This window comes from Macaca fascicularis, chromosome 1 (genome assembly GCF_037993035.2).
Source record: "Macaca fascicularis isolate 582-1 chromosome 1, T2T-MFA8v1.1".
NCBI lineage: Eukaryota > Metazoa > Chordata > Mammalia > Primates > Cercopithecidae > Macaca > Macaca fascicularis.
Window position 1 is genome coordinate 160,272,140 of NC_088375.1, and position 18,373 is coordinate 160,290,512.

Consider the following 18,373-nt stretch of genomic DNA (forward strand, 5'->3'; position numbering starts at 1 on the left):
TTCATTCTTCGGTTCAAAATAATTTCTTAAGACTACCATATGCGAAGCACTATGTCAGGCACTCTACTGGGTACAGGTACTGGTGACGCAGTGAACAAAGTGACTATGGTCTTACCCTTAAGAAGCTTACAACGTAGTTGAACAAATAATCGGCAAAATGATGAGAATTTCTAAATAAGGCAATACTAAGTACTATGGGAGTATATAATAAGGGCACGATTGAAAGGGCAAAAAGTACATGTCGTAACCAGGAAAGAGAGATGTATTTGCTGTGATTGAGCAGTACATTTGATTCAGAATTGCAGTATTAGGATAATTTACATAGGTTTTCAGAGACAGCTGGCTGCCTGCCAATAGTTGTACTCCTCTTTCACAGGGTGATTTTGTCACTGGGAATGACTGCCCACCCAGTGACATTTTCCTATGTATCTTGCATCCAACTGTGGCTTTGTGACATATTTTCATGAAGGGAATATGAGCAAAAGTGAAGTAACCTCCAGGTCTGTGCCTTAAGAAACAAGTGAGCCTTCTCTACTCTTCCCATTTGCTGGCTAGATGCAGAAGGCTCCGAGGCTCTGAGGGTTGAAGAAAGCCATCCAGGTGGGCAGAAATGCCCACCCTGGAGTCCTATATGAGAAATACTTTTCTATTATAACACCACCAACATTCTAGGGTTTACTAGTTACACTAGGGGCTTATTATTGTGAAAGATAAAAAATGTCAAATGATCCTCTGAGTAATGCAATGTTTTTCAATAAAATTAAACTTCGATACTGTTTTAATGCATCCACCACAAAAATAATCTATGAAGCGAATTTACAAAAGAGAAAAACAGCCAACCTTAAAGATCTTGCCACAGGATTTGTGAAATACAACAGAGCTCATTGTAAAACTGGCAGACTTAAGGAATTGAAAAAGCATAAATACTTATCCATCACAAAGGACCTGTAGTTAACATGAATTAAGCATATACCTAGCTTATATAGAGAGTATATGCTGAGATTTGCTTTCCTTTCAAATTTTCCCTTCCCCAAAAACTTTAAATGAACAGTGCATTCAAGATTATGAGGTGGAAAAATTATGGTATTTACAAGCACGAAAAGCTTTTCCACAGGCAACAAGGCTAAGATTCTTCGAGAGAGAAAAAAAAAAAAAGAAAAAAAATGCATTGTGATTACAATTGCTAAAACAGGTAGCAAAACTTAAATCTACATAGTTGAAAAACTAGTGTCCATATTCTTAATCATCTCCAGCTTTCTATTCATGACTGGTGGATCTCCAATTTTCTCAAATCATAGACATAAGTTATAATGAAATAATGTGCGAGGCAGTCCCATTGGCATTCTTTCTTTGAACCGTAGTGAGCTCACAATCAGGGAAACCTTAAGATATTAAGGACATTAGCCAACAAACACATTTCTACAGGAAGCACCTAATAGGCAGAGAGAATAGATAATGTAGTAGTCCCAAGATGGGAGCAAACATACCATGTTTAGAGAATGAAAGAAGGCCAGTGTGGCTTCACAAGCAAGGATGAGAGTGGTATCAGATTTGGTTGGAGAGGTAGCCAAGTGTACTTCACGTGGACTAGTGCTTCTCAAACTTTTTACTATGTATAAGAATCACTTGGAGTGCAAGTTCAAACTGATTCCTGAGCCCCATCCCAATAGATTACGATTGAAAAAATCTGTAGTAGGGGCTGAGTGTTGCATTTCTAACAAGGTCCCAGGTGATGCTCATCAGCAATCTGCACTTTGACTATGACTGATGTAGAGCTTTACAGGTAAGGATAAGGAAATCAGATTTTCGTGTAGTGTAGGCAAGATGGGGAGGTGCTGAAGCATTTTAATTAGTTAAAGGATGTGATTTGTTTTACTTTTTAAAAAGATCCTCATCTACAGGTTAGAAATGATAATCCACCCTTGTAAGATTGTTTTAAAAATTACCTAAGATGATGTATGTAATATGCCTTACAGTTCTAACACATCAATGTGCCTTTTGGGTCTTGTCACTGCTTTTTCACTTTACTTTTTGCCCCAAGAATTGTAGGTGAACTTGGAAACTCCTTTTTGGAACTTCAGATGAATCTTCTAAATACCAGTCTATTCATTTTCTATTGCTGCTATTGCCAGTTATGAAAAACATAGTGACTTGAACAACACAAATTTATTATAACATAATTCAGAAGGTCAAAAGTCCAACATGGTTTTCTCTGAGCTGAAATCAAGGTGTCAGCAGGACTGCATTTCTTTCTAGAGGCCTTAGGAGATAATTGGTTTCCTTGACTTTTCCAAGTTTTAGAGGCCACCCACATTCCTTGGCTTGTAGCCCCCTTCCTATAGCTTCAAAGCCAGCAATGGTTGGCTTAGTCCTCATATCATATTACTCTGACCTCTGCTTCTGCCCCCCTTTTCCATATTACAATGAGCCCACTAGGATAATCCAGGATAATCTATCTCTTAAAGTCAGCTAAATAACAACCTTGATTCTTCCCTATGTAAGGCAGCCTACTTACAGTTCCAATGAACAGGACCTAAACATTTTTGGCGGGGGGCATTACTCTACCTCCTTGATTTTTCCCCATGTGAGGTAGCCTGCTTACAGTTCCAGTGAACAGGAACTGAACATCTTTGAGGCGGCATTACTCTACCTACCACATCCAGTTTCATGAAGATTTCAGTGTGCCTGTGTCTTGCTTGTGTGTTGGTACTGCCTGCTGTTGAGCGTTTCCTTTTCTTGCTTTGGTGGCCATTTTAACCTCAGGATAAAAGTAGTTCTACAGACCAGAAATTCCTTTGGAATTAAAATTTGGCCGACTGCCTTGACTCACACCCCATTGTTTTGTGAGGCTGAGATGGGGGGATTGTTTGAGACCAGGAGTTGACTGGGCAACATAGCATGACCCCTATTTCTAAACAAAATTTTTTTTAAATTAGTGGGACATGGTAGCATCTGCCCGTAGTCCCAGCTACTGGGGAGACTGAGGTGGGAAAATCTCTTGAATCCAAGAGTTCAGGATTGTAGCAAGCTATGATCACACCATTGCACTCTAGCCTGGGCTAGACCTGGGTGAGACCCTGTCTCTAAAATAATAGTAATAATAATAATAATAATAATAATAATACCCCTCATCTGTTCCTTCCTAGATTCACAGATTCTAAGGTTGTTTTTTTTTTTTGTTTGCTTGTTTGTTTTCCTCCCTTCACACTCTTTGATCCCACATTAATAGGACCTATAGTGCTTTTGGAATCTTCCTTTTACTTAGTTTGGTCTTCAAGCGTTTGGGCCCAGGAAAAACACAAAAACAAAAACTTTTTCTGATTTTTGTTTTTCCTAGGAGAGACTTCTTGGCGGAATAAAGACAACCCAAACCCCTAGCATTTACTCAAGCATAACAAAGCTTAATTCACAGAGCCCACCTTCCAGTCTATCTCAGCCCCTCTATAGAACTGACATCAGCTAACAGACGAGAGGGCCTCATGCTTTCCCCAGTGAAGCAGAAAGTTGCATCCTGAATCCTGAGTGCCTGTGTGAGTTAGTGATCACACCCTTGATGTTACCTTTCATTTCAACAGCTCTCTTGGCTCCACTTGCTCTGAGCAGTTTTCATTTCCTGCCAGCACAGTGGCACAATTTGCTGGCATTTTCTTTGGAATGCTTTTCATCAAGAGCCTAATGAGTGCCTGGGTTCTGGCTGATGATAAGCATGAGGCTGCCAGGGAAATGCCAAGAGGCCCCCTCAGCTCTGGAAGGCATCTCCGCCTGATTTCCCACCTCCTGCTAACTGTGGGCTAAGGCACCCACGTATAGGAAATTTTCCATGACTAGAACTGCTCAGACAAGCCACTAAAGTACATGCAAAGAAACCCGAAACCCCCTAAAGCCCAGCTCCTGGACACTTGGCCACAAGGAGTTAAGCAGAAAAATAAACCTTAATGGAGCTCACTAAATGGACTTGTTAAGCCAAACTCTCGATAATGGATACACCCAGATAACCAAGGCACACTAATGGAATACCTCCAGAGATAATCAAACTTCCACTAATTAAATAAAATGTTTTCCTATATCTAAGAATTTACTATCTACACCCAAGCATTTTACCAAAATAGAAGGTTGCTATGTTATTAGCCTAATGCAGCTCTAATGATGATCTGCGCTTTCCGGGTATTATTCACGGGAGCACCTGAGGGTTTTGGCAAATGTGATTCCTCTCCCAGCTTGAAATCTCTTTCATTTCCTGCTCCTCACTCTTCCAGTCCTGTGTGTATTCTCCAAATTCAGTCCTTTCCTTTTAATTTGTCTGCTTGTGTTCCTTTACTTCTTATATTTTGTGTGATTTCTCCCCTTCTTAAATCTTCTTTGCTTTCAACTTTCTTAATAGTTATTTTAAAACCTAAATTTTGTTTAAGATGACAAGTCAATCCAAGAGACTGTTACAAAGACGGTTTAATATCTACATCATGGTCATATATACAACAGATGCTTTACAATTATTTAAGAAGGGAAGTACGATTTATCTCCCTATAAGGTTGTCTATCTGTCCCCCACAATTTTAACTTAAAAACAATGAAAGCTGATTCTAACCTCTTGCTATGAGAATATTTTAAGAACTAGATCTGGAGATTAGTGGTAAATGATACCAGTACTAAGATCTCCATGATATGGTGACCCAGAGGCCCTTTGGGTTCATGGCTATGTAGAGAACATGGAGATTTAGTCTCAGTTACAGAAGGAATTCTCATTGACCTCATGTCTCACATGCCCAGGTCATCAAAGGAGCAGCCTGGGCCTTGCCTTATACTTGGCCCAAATAATGAAACTTTCACAGCAATGATAAATTTGAGGCTTTGTTCAATATTTTAATATATCCCCTTCCCATTATGTTAAAAACTAGTTCTCCAGAAGCATTGAAAAGTGGAATCAGAGGGTAGCTTTGGACATTTGTCCTTCAATGGCTCATCTTCCTCCTGACCACCCTGGTCCCATACACTGTTCATTATTAGATCAGATGCAACAAAAATTTCTGACTTGCTACATCTTCTCATCACTTAAACATGAAAGATGTCCTAATTTTATATCACAGAGAGGGAACTCACATCACCTTTGACCCATTATTCTTGTCCCTTAATCAGCAGCCCCAGTAAGGATGTCACTAGTCCTTTACCTTAAGAGAAGAATCCACAGGCATGAAGAATGCTTTTGCCAAGATATTTTTATATCCAAACTAAATTATTTAGCTATCCTTTCTTTTTCTCTTTTTCTCATTCTGCCTTCCTTTCTGTTTTCTTTTCTTCTTCAAATATTCATTGTGCACCTATGAGGGGCCAGCTCCAATAACGTCTTCCCAGAGAGGCCTTCCCCTTCCATGATTACTCAATTTTAGATAGTATCCTTGAATTTTGTGTTCACCATTGCATTTCCTTTTTATTTTATTCATAGCACTTATTGTTAACCCATATTTTCTATTTGTTTTCTTGCTTGCAGCCTGTGTCTTCAAGTTAGAAATGTAAACTTTCTAAAATCAGGGAAATATTATCTGTTTTACTGCTCCTAGCACAGTGTCTATCACACGTTAGGTTGGCAATACATTTTTGTTGCACAAATGAATGGTACTAGGTATGAGAGAGAGGGTTGAAGTAGAAATATTATTTACTCTTATATTCAATGCTATCTAGTGTAAAAAATATATAAATATGATTTCACTCAAATTTTATTTAGCCAAGCTCTAGGAATAAAAGGTACAAAATGTGAACATGTATAATGGTGACTCTTACAACAGTCTGGAAGAGTCAGGAGAGTTGAGACTGTCTTTCAAGCTCAACTTGAAAGATGAGGACAAACTGATTAAGCAAAAAGGTAGGAGAAAAGCATTCCAGCCAGAATAAAATTTTGCAGTTCCAATGCATGGAAAGAGGAGCTTTAGAACATTCTTTAAAATATTTTGCCTATTTATTTGAATATTAGGATTGTGCGGTTAATAAGGAACCTATGATATTTACAGAAATAGTTACAGAGACAACAGAAAAGTGGTAGTTAGTATTTCTTAGAATATCAACTCACCAGATGCCATGTAGTAGAACATGGAAAAGAATGTTATGTCTAAAATATTTTCCTCCTGTTTTTCTTATTGATTTCAACAAGCATGTATTGAACATCTATTAGGAGTCATCCACTGAATTCAAATTTTTGGAAGACAATGAATTAATGGCCCAAATGCTTGCTCTCAAGAAGTTTACAATTTGGTAAGAGGAGAGAGTGTTTCAGTTTAAAGTGGTAAACACAGAGATAGAGATGTGCACATAACAAAATAAAATATAAAGAAACGATGTGTGTGCTAGACTGGAATGTCAGGGAAGACTTTCTAGAAATCTTCAATAAGACTAGGAGACTTCCATAAACTAAGTCTTGAAGACCAAGTGGTAATCATAAATTTAAAGAATGGGGTGACATGGGGAGGACAGAGAGGATATAAAAGCAGATTGGACTGTCATGAGAAAAGTCTTGGAAACATGAAATAACATGATATGTGTAGAGATGATGAGCAGTTTTATACTATTCCTATTAAGTGAATTGACACTGGCTCACAGGGCTAATTATGTGGATTTCATAAGTTAATATATGTGAAGTATTTAGAACATGCATGACAGAGAGTGAACACTGAGTGAATGTTGGTGATCTAGTGAGTATGATGATGGTTGTGGCATCTGGGGTTGCCCATGTAACAGGAGTAAGAGGATATGAGGTTCAAGAGGCAAGAAGTACACAAGACGATAAAGTCTCTGTATGTTATGATATCAAGCTGAGACTTTTTCTTATGGGTGACAGTATATCAGAGAAAGGTTTTAGACTGGGGAATAATATGGCCTTATTTGCACCTTGAATATATCTCTGTCTACAGTTCGAAAATTTTAAAATGCTGAGGACAAAAAGGGCAGTTATGAGGTTATTAAAATGGATTAGAAAAAGTATTATGACGATCTGAACTAGAATAGTGATAGTAAAAAAAAGAAAAAAGGATGGATTAAAATGTACTTATTAAACAAAATAAAGAAGACTTTTTGATTGAATGGATAGGATGTGTGCTGGGAGGAGAAGTTGAGGAGGAAAAGGTAATCAAGCATCATTCAAGATTTCTGACCTAAGTGACAAAGTGGATGGTAATACCATTAAATGGCTGATTGAATAAAGGATACATAGTAGAAGAAACAGAATCATGAGGACAAAAAAAATGTTAAGTTCAATTTTGAACTTGTTGAGTTTTGCAGGGTCCTCAGATATCCAAGCAAAGAAATCAAGCAGTCAGTTGGTGTGGTAGTTTGAAAATATGATAACAAATTCTCTGACATTCCTCCTTGACCGTGGAGAAAAACCCTGCTGTAGGAAAGAGGCTTGCAAATTTGTGCTATAGTTTTAAAATATTGTTTTATATATTTGCATGCAACTACGCACATTAGAATAATGTCTTTGGATTACTTTCATAATATTTTGATTAGTTATTTTCAAAATCTCCTTTATTTTGCTTCAGTTCTGAGGCTTAAAATTAATGGTATAACTTGAGCCATAAATAAGAAATACCAATATAACAAAACACACACTTTTATATATGCAGGGATTGTCCAGAGGCGTTTGGCAAGAATATAAGCCCTTCATTAGAGGGTTTATAGTGGATGCCTATTATCCTAATATATCATAATTTCTAACTGTACACTAAAGCATGTTATAAATTAGGAAAGACCATGAAGTTTGGGAGTTAGGTGGATTCGATTGAATCTCTGCTCTGCATTTACCAATAATAGTTACTGCCATTCTTATTGAGACTCTGTTATGTGCCAAGCACTTAAATCTCATCCTTAAACCTCATCAGAATTCTGTAAAGTGGTTATTAATATCCTCATTTTGAATTTGAGGGTAAATGCTGAAAGAGGTTAAAGAACTTGCCTAAGGTCATTAAATAATAAGGATGGAGTTTTGGCTTAGATCTAATTTTACAGTGTGTTGGTAAGAGCTTGAATTCTACAATAAGACAGACCCCCTATTTGGTATTGACGCTGTACTCAACAACTGCATGGGTTGGGCAAGTGTGACTCAACAGCCCTAGGTCTTAATCTCTTTATCTGTAAAACAAAGATAATAACAATTTAAAGGGTTACTTTGATTAAATTATATATACGTATACATGCATATGTAACAGATACTCAATGAACGTAAGTTCTCTTTTACTATCCATTTTAAGTATGTGAATTCTTACATTATTATATTTCAAAAAACATTTTTGTGAGTTATCTCCCTGCAATGATGAAGGTTCTTTCCATTCTAATGACAGTTGAGATTATTTTACTTATTTTTTAAAAGAGAGCAGCTAAACATGTAAGAAAATAACCAGTATACAAAAACAAAAATTCACACATAGATTCCTTACCCCAATCCACTCTTGCACACTGAACTAGTATCACTAAACTAAGTAACTAAACTTGAAATAGATAGGAATTCAATACAGAAAAAGCCTGGGAGTTCATAATCCATTGGTGAAAATTTATCAAATAATGTAATGTATCTCTCTCTTCTTACTTGTACTCCTCTCCCACCCTCATCTCTCAGTTATTTTTTTACTGTCTAAAAACTGTAGAAACTCATTACTGTAAGATTTCATTACTTTAAGAGAATACACTATAGTATGTTTACTACAAATAATTCACACAATACTACACTTGTCAAAAGGAATGAACAAAGTATATATCATGGTAGAGGAGCCTTGATTTTTATTGTTTTTGCTCACTTATTCACTAATTCTCCACCTCCAGCTTCTTGTCACTGTGAATTAGGCACCTTTGCCATATACAAATATTGTATTCTGGGTAATTAGATATTGTGATAGGAGCCTCTGTGTATTACTTTAACTGGTGTCAGTACTGAAGTGAATAAGAAGTTTTTAGTTCTGTTTCAGTTTGGGTTATTTTCTGACCCTAAACAGCCTGATATAAAGGAGTGCTTTTCTTTGTCAAAGGCAGCCTTTTCAAATCTAACTGCCAAACACACTATTGAGCTATGTGTTCAATTCTAATTGGCTGAGATCTTTTCAATTTGGCAGTTTCATCTTTAATGCAATGGATGTAAGATTATGTGTAGGTCTTTTCAATGGGTTTTCCATACTAGTGATTAGGGCAGAGGATTTGAACATAAGCAGGCTGCTGGCTATTTCTTCTGACCAATTTAAATTGATTCATACAGGTCCTTTGTACCACAGGGAAAGGGCAGAACAAATCCAAGTGAGTGAGACAGCGATCGCTACACTTTCAGATGGAATAGTAGAAACGAAGAAGGGGGGAGATGGGGAGGGGAAACACTCTAAATACTGTAAAATTGGAGCTCTAAGCAGTCTGGCAGATAAATATTGAAACTTAAACAGTAGGCTTCTGTGTAGGATGAAGGTCACCAGGAAAATTATTTTCAAGATTGATTTTGATATATTTAGGTTAGAAGAGCTATGCAAATAGAAAGCATTCTTTATATCTGATTCCACAGGGAACCATAGTGAGTAAACCCTTTTCTGAAAATATTCCAAAAGAGTATATATAACTCTTCCAGAACTCCAAATCACACTTCAATGTGCCATATCCGAATAGTAGAAAGAAGGTCAGCTAAAATTTAGCTTGAGTCAGGTGAAAACTTTGGCTTAAAGCCATTCAGACAGAGACGGGTGCTGCTGAGAAAGACTCCACAGTTTTCTGTTAAGAGATTAGACTAGGATGGACTATTTAAATTGAATGTATCCAAAAGTACACCTATTCAAATAGATACCCTTGATTGTGAAGCTCCCTTCTTGTTTATCTCTCCCGGGATAGGATAGGGTACATGGTAAACCACAATGGGGCTATTCTTACATCAACTAAAGTTTTAGTCCTTCCTCAACTTTACCTTGAAATTGCTCAGGGAACTCCTTAGTATGCCATATCAATTAATATAGTAATTCCCTCTCCAAGGAGACAGGGAAGCATTTTTTGTTTCAAAGGATACAGGGACAGGTGCACTGCTGACAATATTAACAAGGCCACTTCAATTCTCCCTGAACACATGAAAACAATGCAACATTTTTTTAGGAAGAGAAAAATAGCAACAATTTCATTTTGTCATTTGACTTGCTTTGCCCTAGAACATATGCAAAACATCCATCTGTCTTCTGAGCAAGAACATTCAATTTGTTAAAATTCATAGTAATAATGGAACGCAACACTGATGCCTGGCACATTAGTTTGAACAAATACGGTGACAAATACAGCATATGTTGCAGAGGCCAGTGGGCAAGTCCTCTAAGCTAAAGGATCTTTGTTGACATTTCATAGGAAATCTTAGAAGCTTACACAATGATTCATTGTTTCATAAAAGTGTGGAATTCCACGAAAAATAAAAGTAAAGCCAGTTTTCGACTATCACTCTCAATCAACTAAAAACAAACAAAGCCAACCCCTGTGAAGAGATAGCTGCAGCAGCAATATCTGAGCTGCCTTCCGGAAGACTAATGCTTTGTAAACAGTCTTACACTGAAGCTCACATTTCTTGAGAGACACTGTCTAAGAATCACTTGAATAAATGCAGTGTGTTGAGGAGACAGAATTTAGTAAGGCCTCCTGAGATTTCAGAACATTTAAAATTTTCCAATTGATATTTAGATATGGAGCTACCTATATTTTTTAATACAAAGTACAACACCTTTATATCTAATAGAAATGCAACCATATGTTCAATGAAAGACATATATCTAGGTATATGAATGTTCATAACACAATACTCTTAATAGCACCAAATTGAAAATTATCCAAATGCTCATGAACAGTAGAATGAATTTTAAAAGTTGTGATATAGTCACAAAACATTATACTATACAACATAAGAATGAACAATCTATAACTGCCTACAACAATGTGAATGAATCCCACATATTGTTGGCTGAGAAAAGCCAGACACAAAGAAGTACATACCATAGCATTTCATTTATATAAAGTGCAGAAAGTGGCAAAAAAACTATGCCACAAGAAGGCACGGTAACTTCCTTAGGGGAGTGATTGGAAGAGAATGTCAATGGGGCTGTTAGGGGATTTGTTATGTTCAGTTTCTTCATTTGGGTGCTGGGTGAGTTCAATCTGTGAAATTCATTGAGCTATACAGTTATAATACGTGCAAAGGTGTATGTGTTTGTATTTATACAATATTCAAATAAAAAGCAAACTAAGCCCACCAAAACACAGCAGGCCTATATCTAACTCATTACTTAATATTCTATGTCTGCTCACTTGTCTTTATTAAAGTAACTCCCATATTGTTTTTCTACTAGCAGTCTTCAGACCTGTACATTTTTCCTTCTCCTTGTCTATATACTTACTGCATGCTTACAACAGCCCCTCATTTTCATTCATCAGACTATATTTCTTCCTTCATTGATGGACTTTCATGTCTCACTTTATTTATTTATTTATTTATTTATTTATTTATTTTTGAGACGGAATCTCGCCCTCTTGCCAGGCTGAAGTGCAATGGCGTGATCTCAGCTCACTGCAACTTCTGCCTCCAGCGTTCAAATGATTCTCCTGCCTCAGCCTCCAGAGTAGCTGAGATTGCAAGCATCCACCATTGCACCCAACTAAGTTTTGTATTTTTAGTAGAGATGGGGTTCCACCATGTTGGCCAGGCTGGTCTCGAACTCCTGACCTCGTGATCTGCCCACCTTGGCCTCCCAAAGTGCTGGGATTACAGGCGTGAGCCACCGTGCCTGGCCCATATCCCACTTTAGTCAGAAAACCTTTTAAATCAACTTGGTAGGCTAGGAAATCTTATAGCTTAATAATTGCTATTTTCAGTACAATCTTTTAGGATTCTAGTATTTAAAAAGATAACTATGTTTCTTTACATATTTTTAATATCGTAAAAAGACAATGCAGTCATCAAAAGTTAAAATAACAACTAAAATGTGACTTTAAAATCTGGTATATTTTTAAAAGTATTCAATTATAACCTGTAATTTCAAAGACAATATATACTCTTTCATAAAAGACTATGTATTCTTTCATAAAAATCTAAACTCCTTAGGAGTGTATGTGTATATGGAGAACTCGCTTATGAGGCAAATATATCTCAATAACAATTACAAAGATGCTTTTCACCATCTGAATGTCTTTGGTTACTTCTCCTTTGAAATGATGAATTTGTTATCAATCATCTTTATTTCGGAGTTACTACTACTACACTACTATCACACTAAAATAGCAATTAGTATTTATTTTGTGTCAGCCACTGTTCTAAGCAATTTGCGTATATTATCTCATTTAATCCTTACAATCTTATGAGGTAGAAGTTATAATCCTTATTTTTCAGATGAAGAAAATGGAGCTCAGAAATATTAAATAATTTGCACAAGGTCAAATAATATGGCTTGATTTAAATCCAGTTGTTCTCATACCAGATCTCAAGTTTTCACCACTTTGAGCTCAGATAAGTTTCTACTTAAGCAAATAAGTTTATATTCAAATAAGTTTATACTTGGCTCCGTCACATTTTTCTAGCACAGGCATTGTCAGCAGGGTTAGATCTGACAAATATTTCTTTTTTCCCCCATTGTACTCACTTCTTTCTTATAAATTTGAAACCACATCAAAATTCCCCCATATAAGAAATAAAGATTAGCTCTGAGCCCACTCTACTATCATTAGCCATCACAATTTTGTTTCTCTGGTACTTAGAAATGTGACTATTCCCTTTCAAAGTGCCAATACTGAGAATGCCTTTGGCTCATCTGCAGCCTAGGAGTTGCCTTCTCTGATTACAGTGTATTGGACTCTTTGATCCAAGGCCCCAGAAACTCAAGTAAAATCTACAGAAGAAATGAGAGTGTTCAAGTCATGCAAGCAAAGTAATTATTGATGCACTGACATAATCTATGCACACAGTTCAATGTATCACTATAGAGACACGATGATTAAAAATATACCTTTTTCATAAGCCCACATCAAACATGTCTGCTCATCATTTTCACCACTAGACCTGCTGGGATCACAAGCCACTAGATTCATATCAGCTCCATTATCCAGTAAGAACTGAACCAGGCGAATGTGACCGTGGTAGCAAGCAGAGTGTAATCCTGTAACAGAAAAGAATTGAAAGAACAAAAGGAGAAAAAAGAAAAACTGCACCCCAAATTTTCAAAAGACAGTTATCACCACATAATAGCATTATTTCCAAAGGTATGAAGTAAGGATTGATTTCTTTGATAAAGAACTCATTTTATTATTGACCAAAAGAGACATTACTTTAAGCAAAACGGGTATTCTATTGTACTCAGTCTTCTATAGAGACTGTCTTTTCCTCAGTACAATTATAGTATTTCTACATCCACCGTAATTACCAAGAACAAGTGTTAGCATCTTTCCACAAGTAAAAGAACAAAGACCTGACATAGGTTTTTTTTTTTTTTTTTTTTTTTTTTTTTTTTTTTGATCACCAAATCAAGGGCAGAGCAGTGTGATCAGTCTGTCCCTAGTGCAGGTCATAAGAGGATGCATTGACTGCAAATAATTTAACACAATAATAAAATTGACCAAGTCAGTCTGCTTTTCATTATTATCAGTCATTATCAATTATAAATGATGCCAGTTGATAAAATATCCTTTCCCACTGGAGTTGAGCACTCCCAATGCCCTCACATCCCTTTGCATACCGTTATTCTTAATCATTGACAAGCATCTAGAACTAGTGATGTTTTCATCACAGTCTTACCAGTGTGCCCATCCCTTCCTTGGTGGTTGATGTTTATGACGTTCTGATCAAGAAGAAATTTGACTAGGTCAATTCTCTTGCCATAGGTACAAGCACTGAAAAAACATAAAACAAGAAAGATAGAAGGCCCTTGTTATGGACTAAATTGTGCCCTCTCCCCTACACCTCAAAAAATCATATGTTGAAGGTATAACCCTCATGACCTGACAATGAGACTGTATTTAGGGATTGTGTCTTTAAAGAGGTACTTAACTTAAAATGGGGTCATTAGGGTGGGCCCCAATTCAATATGACTGACATCCTTATAAGAAGAATCTGGGATGAAGACACAGGTGACATAGACAGAGAGGCAGCCATGTGAAGACACAGCAAGAAGGCAGCCATCTGCAAGCCAAGGGAAGAGGCCTCAGGAGAAGCCAAACCTGTTGACATCTTGATCTTGGACTTCTATCCTCCAGGACTGTGAGATGATAAATTTCTGTTGCTTAAGCCACCCAGTCTGTGGTATTTCTTTATGGCAGTCCTAACAAAAAAAATGTAGCCCTGATTAAGTCAGGCATTCTAGACGCACACATGTATATAAGAGAGCCAAAGAAACAGAGAAGGGAGGAGATGATGAAAAATAAACAAGCACCATCTACAAAGGCTAAATAAAAACGTGGATATACGGTGAGAAAAATTCTAAAGATTCTCACATCTGGATCTTTCAGAAAAGAGCTGTATAAAATTTCCAGTGTTTTTTAATCAAATGTTTTCAGGGATATTAGTTATTTTTCATAAAAGGACATAAGATATAAGAGATCCGTGCATTTTTAGCTGCAAGACCTAGGAATTATTCTGCAGGACAATCAAATTAGAAATTCAGGAGGGTTCTGAGAGTTTTAGTCAAATCCAGGCCACAATCTGAAATTATTCCCGGTAAAACCATCTACTGTCTCTTCAAACACTTCCTTGACCAGAGAGTAAGATCTCAAAGCTTTCATTTTACTGAAGGAGCATTAGTTGTGGACTCAAAATCCAGAATTCTGCCACACACAAACCAGAGGTCCTGGACAAGTTCTTTGACCTCTGTGAGTTTTAGTTTTACCATCTATAAAACAATGATAGACAATACTTTCTCAAGTTGCCAAATTGATGCTGAAATTTCAAGTGAATTAATGCTTATAGAATCACATTACAAATTGTAGAGGACATTTCATTATCAGCTTTTTCCAGTTGTGAGAAAGTATTTGTGGAAAAAGTAATAAATTTCAAGATGCAAGGAAATAAGATTTTTTAAGATAAATTTTGCAAATAGATTTGTTGAAATACTTAGCTGAAATTCTGATTTCTACTGTTTACTGGGAAAGCTAAGATGCATTGAGAAAAAGATTTTGTATGAAATTAACATGCCTAGTAATGACTACTGGATTTAACTTTTTGATTAGTAATTCTCTCATAAATGTTCTTTTCCTGTAGTTTCCCTCATACCTCTGCTTTTGCTATCACTTGTTAACTAACAGTACTGTATATTCAAATCATGAAGAGAGATGAGGTATGTAATAAGTGACTGGAAGGAACTAGCATTGGGCAAAGCCTCAACTAAATAATGGCCAAAGGAAGGGCATAGGGACTTGGTTCTAGAAAAAAGAGGGAGTTCACTGGGTCTTAGCATTTCCTCCTCGGGGGATGGCATTGCCTAAGTCATTTTTCTTTCATGAAATACCATTCATTCTTCATCTGATTAAACTGAATATGAAGTATCCTAATGAACCAAAGGCAGAATTCATTGCTGACCCCTCTGCTTCTTTGTAATTTCAATCTTACAGTGCTTATCACACTGTGATATGGTACTGGATACACCTCTGTTTACCTTGATACCTTACAATAGGGCTATTTTAAGGATGGAAAGAATCCTGTCATCTTAATGTCCCTAGTAGCAGCAATACAAGGTAGGTGTTTAATAACTCTTTCTTGAATTATTGAGTGAATAAAAAAACTACCATCTCAGTGCAATATATCATGTCATTAACTATTTGCATTATAAATACGACCCATAACAGTACACATTTAATATTGATTCATTGCTCTTTTTCAAAGAAACTACTTACAGAAAATGAGTTCTGAATATATGCACATATATATGTATACATATGAGTATATATATATACATACATACATGCACATACATACATGCACATATATGTGTATATGTGTACATCTATATACACATATATATTTATATATATGTGTGTGTTTACATATGAAAACCACAAGAGAAATGTGCTGAGTGCTTACTCTGTGCAAAATACTATGATTGTACATAGAAAAATTCGTATTCAGAGTGAATTCCTCATGTAAAAGGAGATTCTTTTATAAATATTTGCTTAAAATGAATACAACAAAAACATTAATCTGTTAACTCTGAGTAGCCACAGGCTTACACAAAATAAAACAATTGGGTATATACTTTCAACTCACTTCACAAATCTTCTCATATAGACAATCTTTTAGAGGTGACAGTCACCCTCTGATTACAGTTGGTTTCAATTTTAGTGCATGAAGTAGCAAAATTATTTGAAAACTAGCCTGAGGTGTCAGCTGTAACAGGCATGACCTAATGGGAAAGAGAATACCAGCAACCAGTACATATCAGTTCTGCCAACTGTCCCCTGCAGGGACAGATTCCACTGAACCGTTTGACTGAAGGTATGATCTAAGGAGTTCTTGCATCTGTTCTGTTACTGAGTGTGTAGAAAACAGACAAAATATTTTGGTACTAGAACATGAAGAAATGTAAAAAGCACAGGATTTAGAATTAGGTAGGCATTTGCAACATTATTTTCTATCCATAAGGAACTTTGGCAAATTACATAGCTTTTCTGATCCTCAATTTTCTCTTCTGTAAAAGAGAGATAATAAATCCAACTTCATAAAACGTTGTGAGGATTAGACGAGATAATGGATGCAAATCATCTGGCATATGGTCACTATTCCATAAACGGTGGTTTTACTTCACCGTTTTTTTGACTGAGTCTTTGGCTGACAAGAAAAATCTGGAAATGTATGTGAAATTTGACAGGTTGATGTCTGATGCAGAAGCACAAGCTTAATTTTAGTTTGGTAAGAAAAAAAGAGAGTCTCCTCATTTTTATTATTCATCAATGCAATGCAAAAACTTTATGTGAACAACAAATTAGTCTCAAATACATTTTTAGAGGTTACAAACTAATAAAAAATATGTAATGTGTAGGCAAACGAACTAATTTTCAAGACCTACTAAATACAAATTACTACAAACTATGCTTTTACTGTTATAGCAAAACAGTTACTCATTAAAAATGAAGGCCTTAGATTTTATAAAACATCCACCTTCCTTTTGGGCATTTTAGGGAACTATCGCTCTGACTTATTAGCAACCTTTTCTTTCTTTTCTTTTTCTCTCCTTTTATTTTTGGTTGCAACTTTTCTAATCCCAGCTGTTCCTTCAGTGTGCTTTTCTAGAGCACACCGTAAAGGGCTCTCATGAATTCCTAGAGAAGAGCTAATGCTTTCTTAGGTATTTGAGTGGCCACCCTGACTAGGCTTTTACAGGCTGACAGATGGATGTTTTAGATAGGTAGACACATTTTCACGTAAGGTTTAAGTGGAAAGGAAAAAAGTGTCACATTTAATGCTGATGAATTCTGGTAATGAGATTCTTGTTGGAGGAGGATTATGGGAGCATCCCTTTTTGGCAGCTTTCCATGGAGTGAAGAGGAATAGAAGCAATATGCTTACAGATGTTGATACGCTTGTTGCCTTGGCAACATCAGTCCCTGTCTTTGTGGCTGCTGCCAGGAACGCAGCATCTGGCTTCGGCCCCATCTGTTGTACTGACTGCAGCATCTGCCTCCACCTTTTCTTCCCTGCATCTAGCTCGGGCTCTTTGTCCTCTGCCCTACCTCTGCTATTGCTCTCTGATTGCAACATCTGCCACTATTTGTTCTTGCTTTATGCACACAACTTCAGGTGCTTTAGAGTGTCGGCTAAGTTTAGTCGCTATTGCACTTAAATATTCTTTTACCTATGAAAAGCAGTTTCACTGAAGATGTTTTCCTTAGTCAGACTTTCTGTTCCTGATATTTGGATGATTTCCTTGGCAACTTCAAATTTGCCATTGTAGCATGCCCTAGATTTGAAGAAAATATCTTGTTAATATTGTAAGCAAGTACATGCAGTATACCTGGAGGACCTATGGAACGCTACATAATACTCACAGGTGCAAGGGGGTATCTCCATAGATATTAACAGCATGAGGTTGAACTTCCAAATCACTTTGCAGCAGATACTTAACTATATCATGGTGTCCAAATCGAGAACAGAAATGGAGCGGGACATGGTCTTCATTATCTTGAGCATTCACTGTTATCAGCAAGAAAGAAAAGGATATGTTATCTGGAATTCTTTATTTCTCAACCTTCATATGTATAGTACCACAGACATTTCTAAGTACTTGAGTGATTCCTGGAAATGCCAGTTAATGATAATAATAAAGGAAGTTAAGGGCAACCAATTTTTAAAATTATAATTTTATTCTATTGCCTACTACCACATTAAACAGGTTTCCTTCTAGCTTCCATAAATTATA

At 36.5% G+C, this 18,373-nt stretch overlaps 1 protein-coding gene and 1 long non-coding RNA gene across 22 annotated transcripts in view; one reads left to right on the top strand and one right to left on the bottom strand.

Annotated features, from left to right (window-relative positions):
- The window catches only part of TNNI3K (TNNI3 interacting kinase), a 301,864-nt gene that overhangs the window by 176,771 nt on the left and 106,720 nt on the right, over positions 1–18,373 (bottom strand). For 17 of the 21 annotated variants that reach the window (XR_006691546.3, XR_001484720.3, XM_074003744.1 and 14 more), the window contains 4 exons: positions 18,003–18,147; positions 17,810–17,914; positions 13,765–13,859; positions 12,980–13,129 (listed from right to left, as the gene is read on the bottom strand). Coding sequence is in view for 19 of the 21 variants with exons in the window: in XM_074003744.1 (XP_073859845.1) it covers positions 12,980–13,129; positions 13,765–13,859; positions 17,810–17,914; positions 18,003–18,147 (495 nt within the window). In the remaining 2 variants the exon portion in view is untranslated. The remainder of the gene's footprint in view (positions 1–12,979; positions 13,130–13,764; positions 13,860–17,809; positions 17,915–18,002; positions 18,148–18,373) is intronic. The other 4 variants (XM_074003752.1, XM_005543016.5, XM_074003791.1 and 1 more) reach the window with 1 other exon arrangement.
- Positions 1–18,373, top strand: part of LOC135964948 (uncharacterized) — a 43,882-nt gene that overhangs the window by 22,235 nt on the left and 3,274 nt on the right. The gene's annotated exons all lie outside the window — the stretch shown is intronic.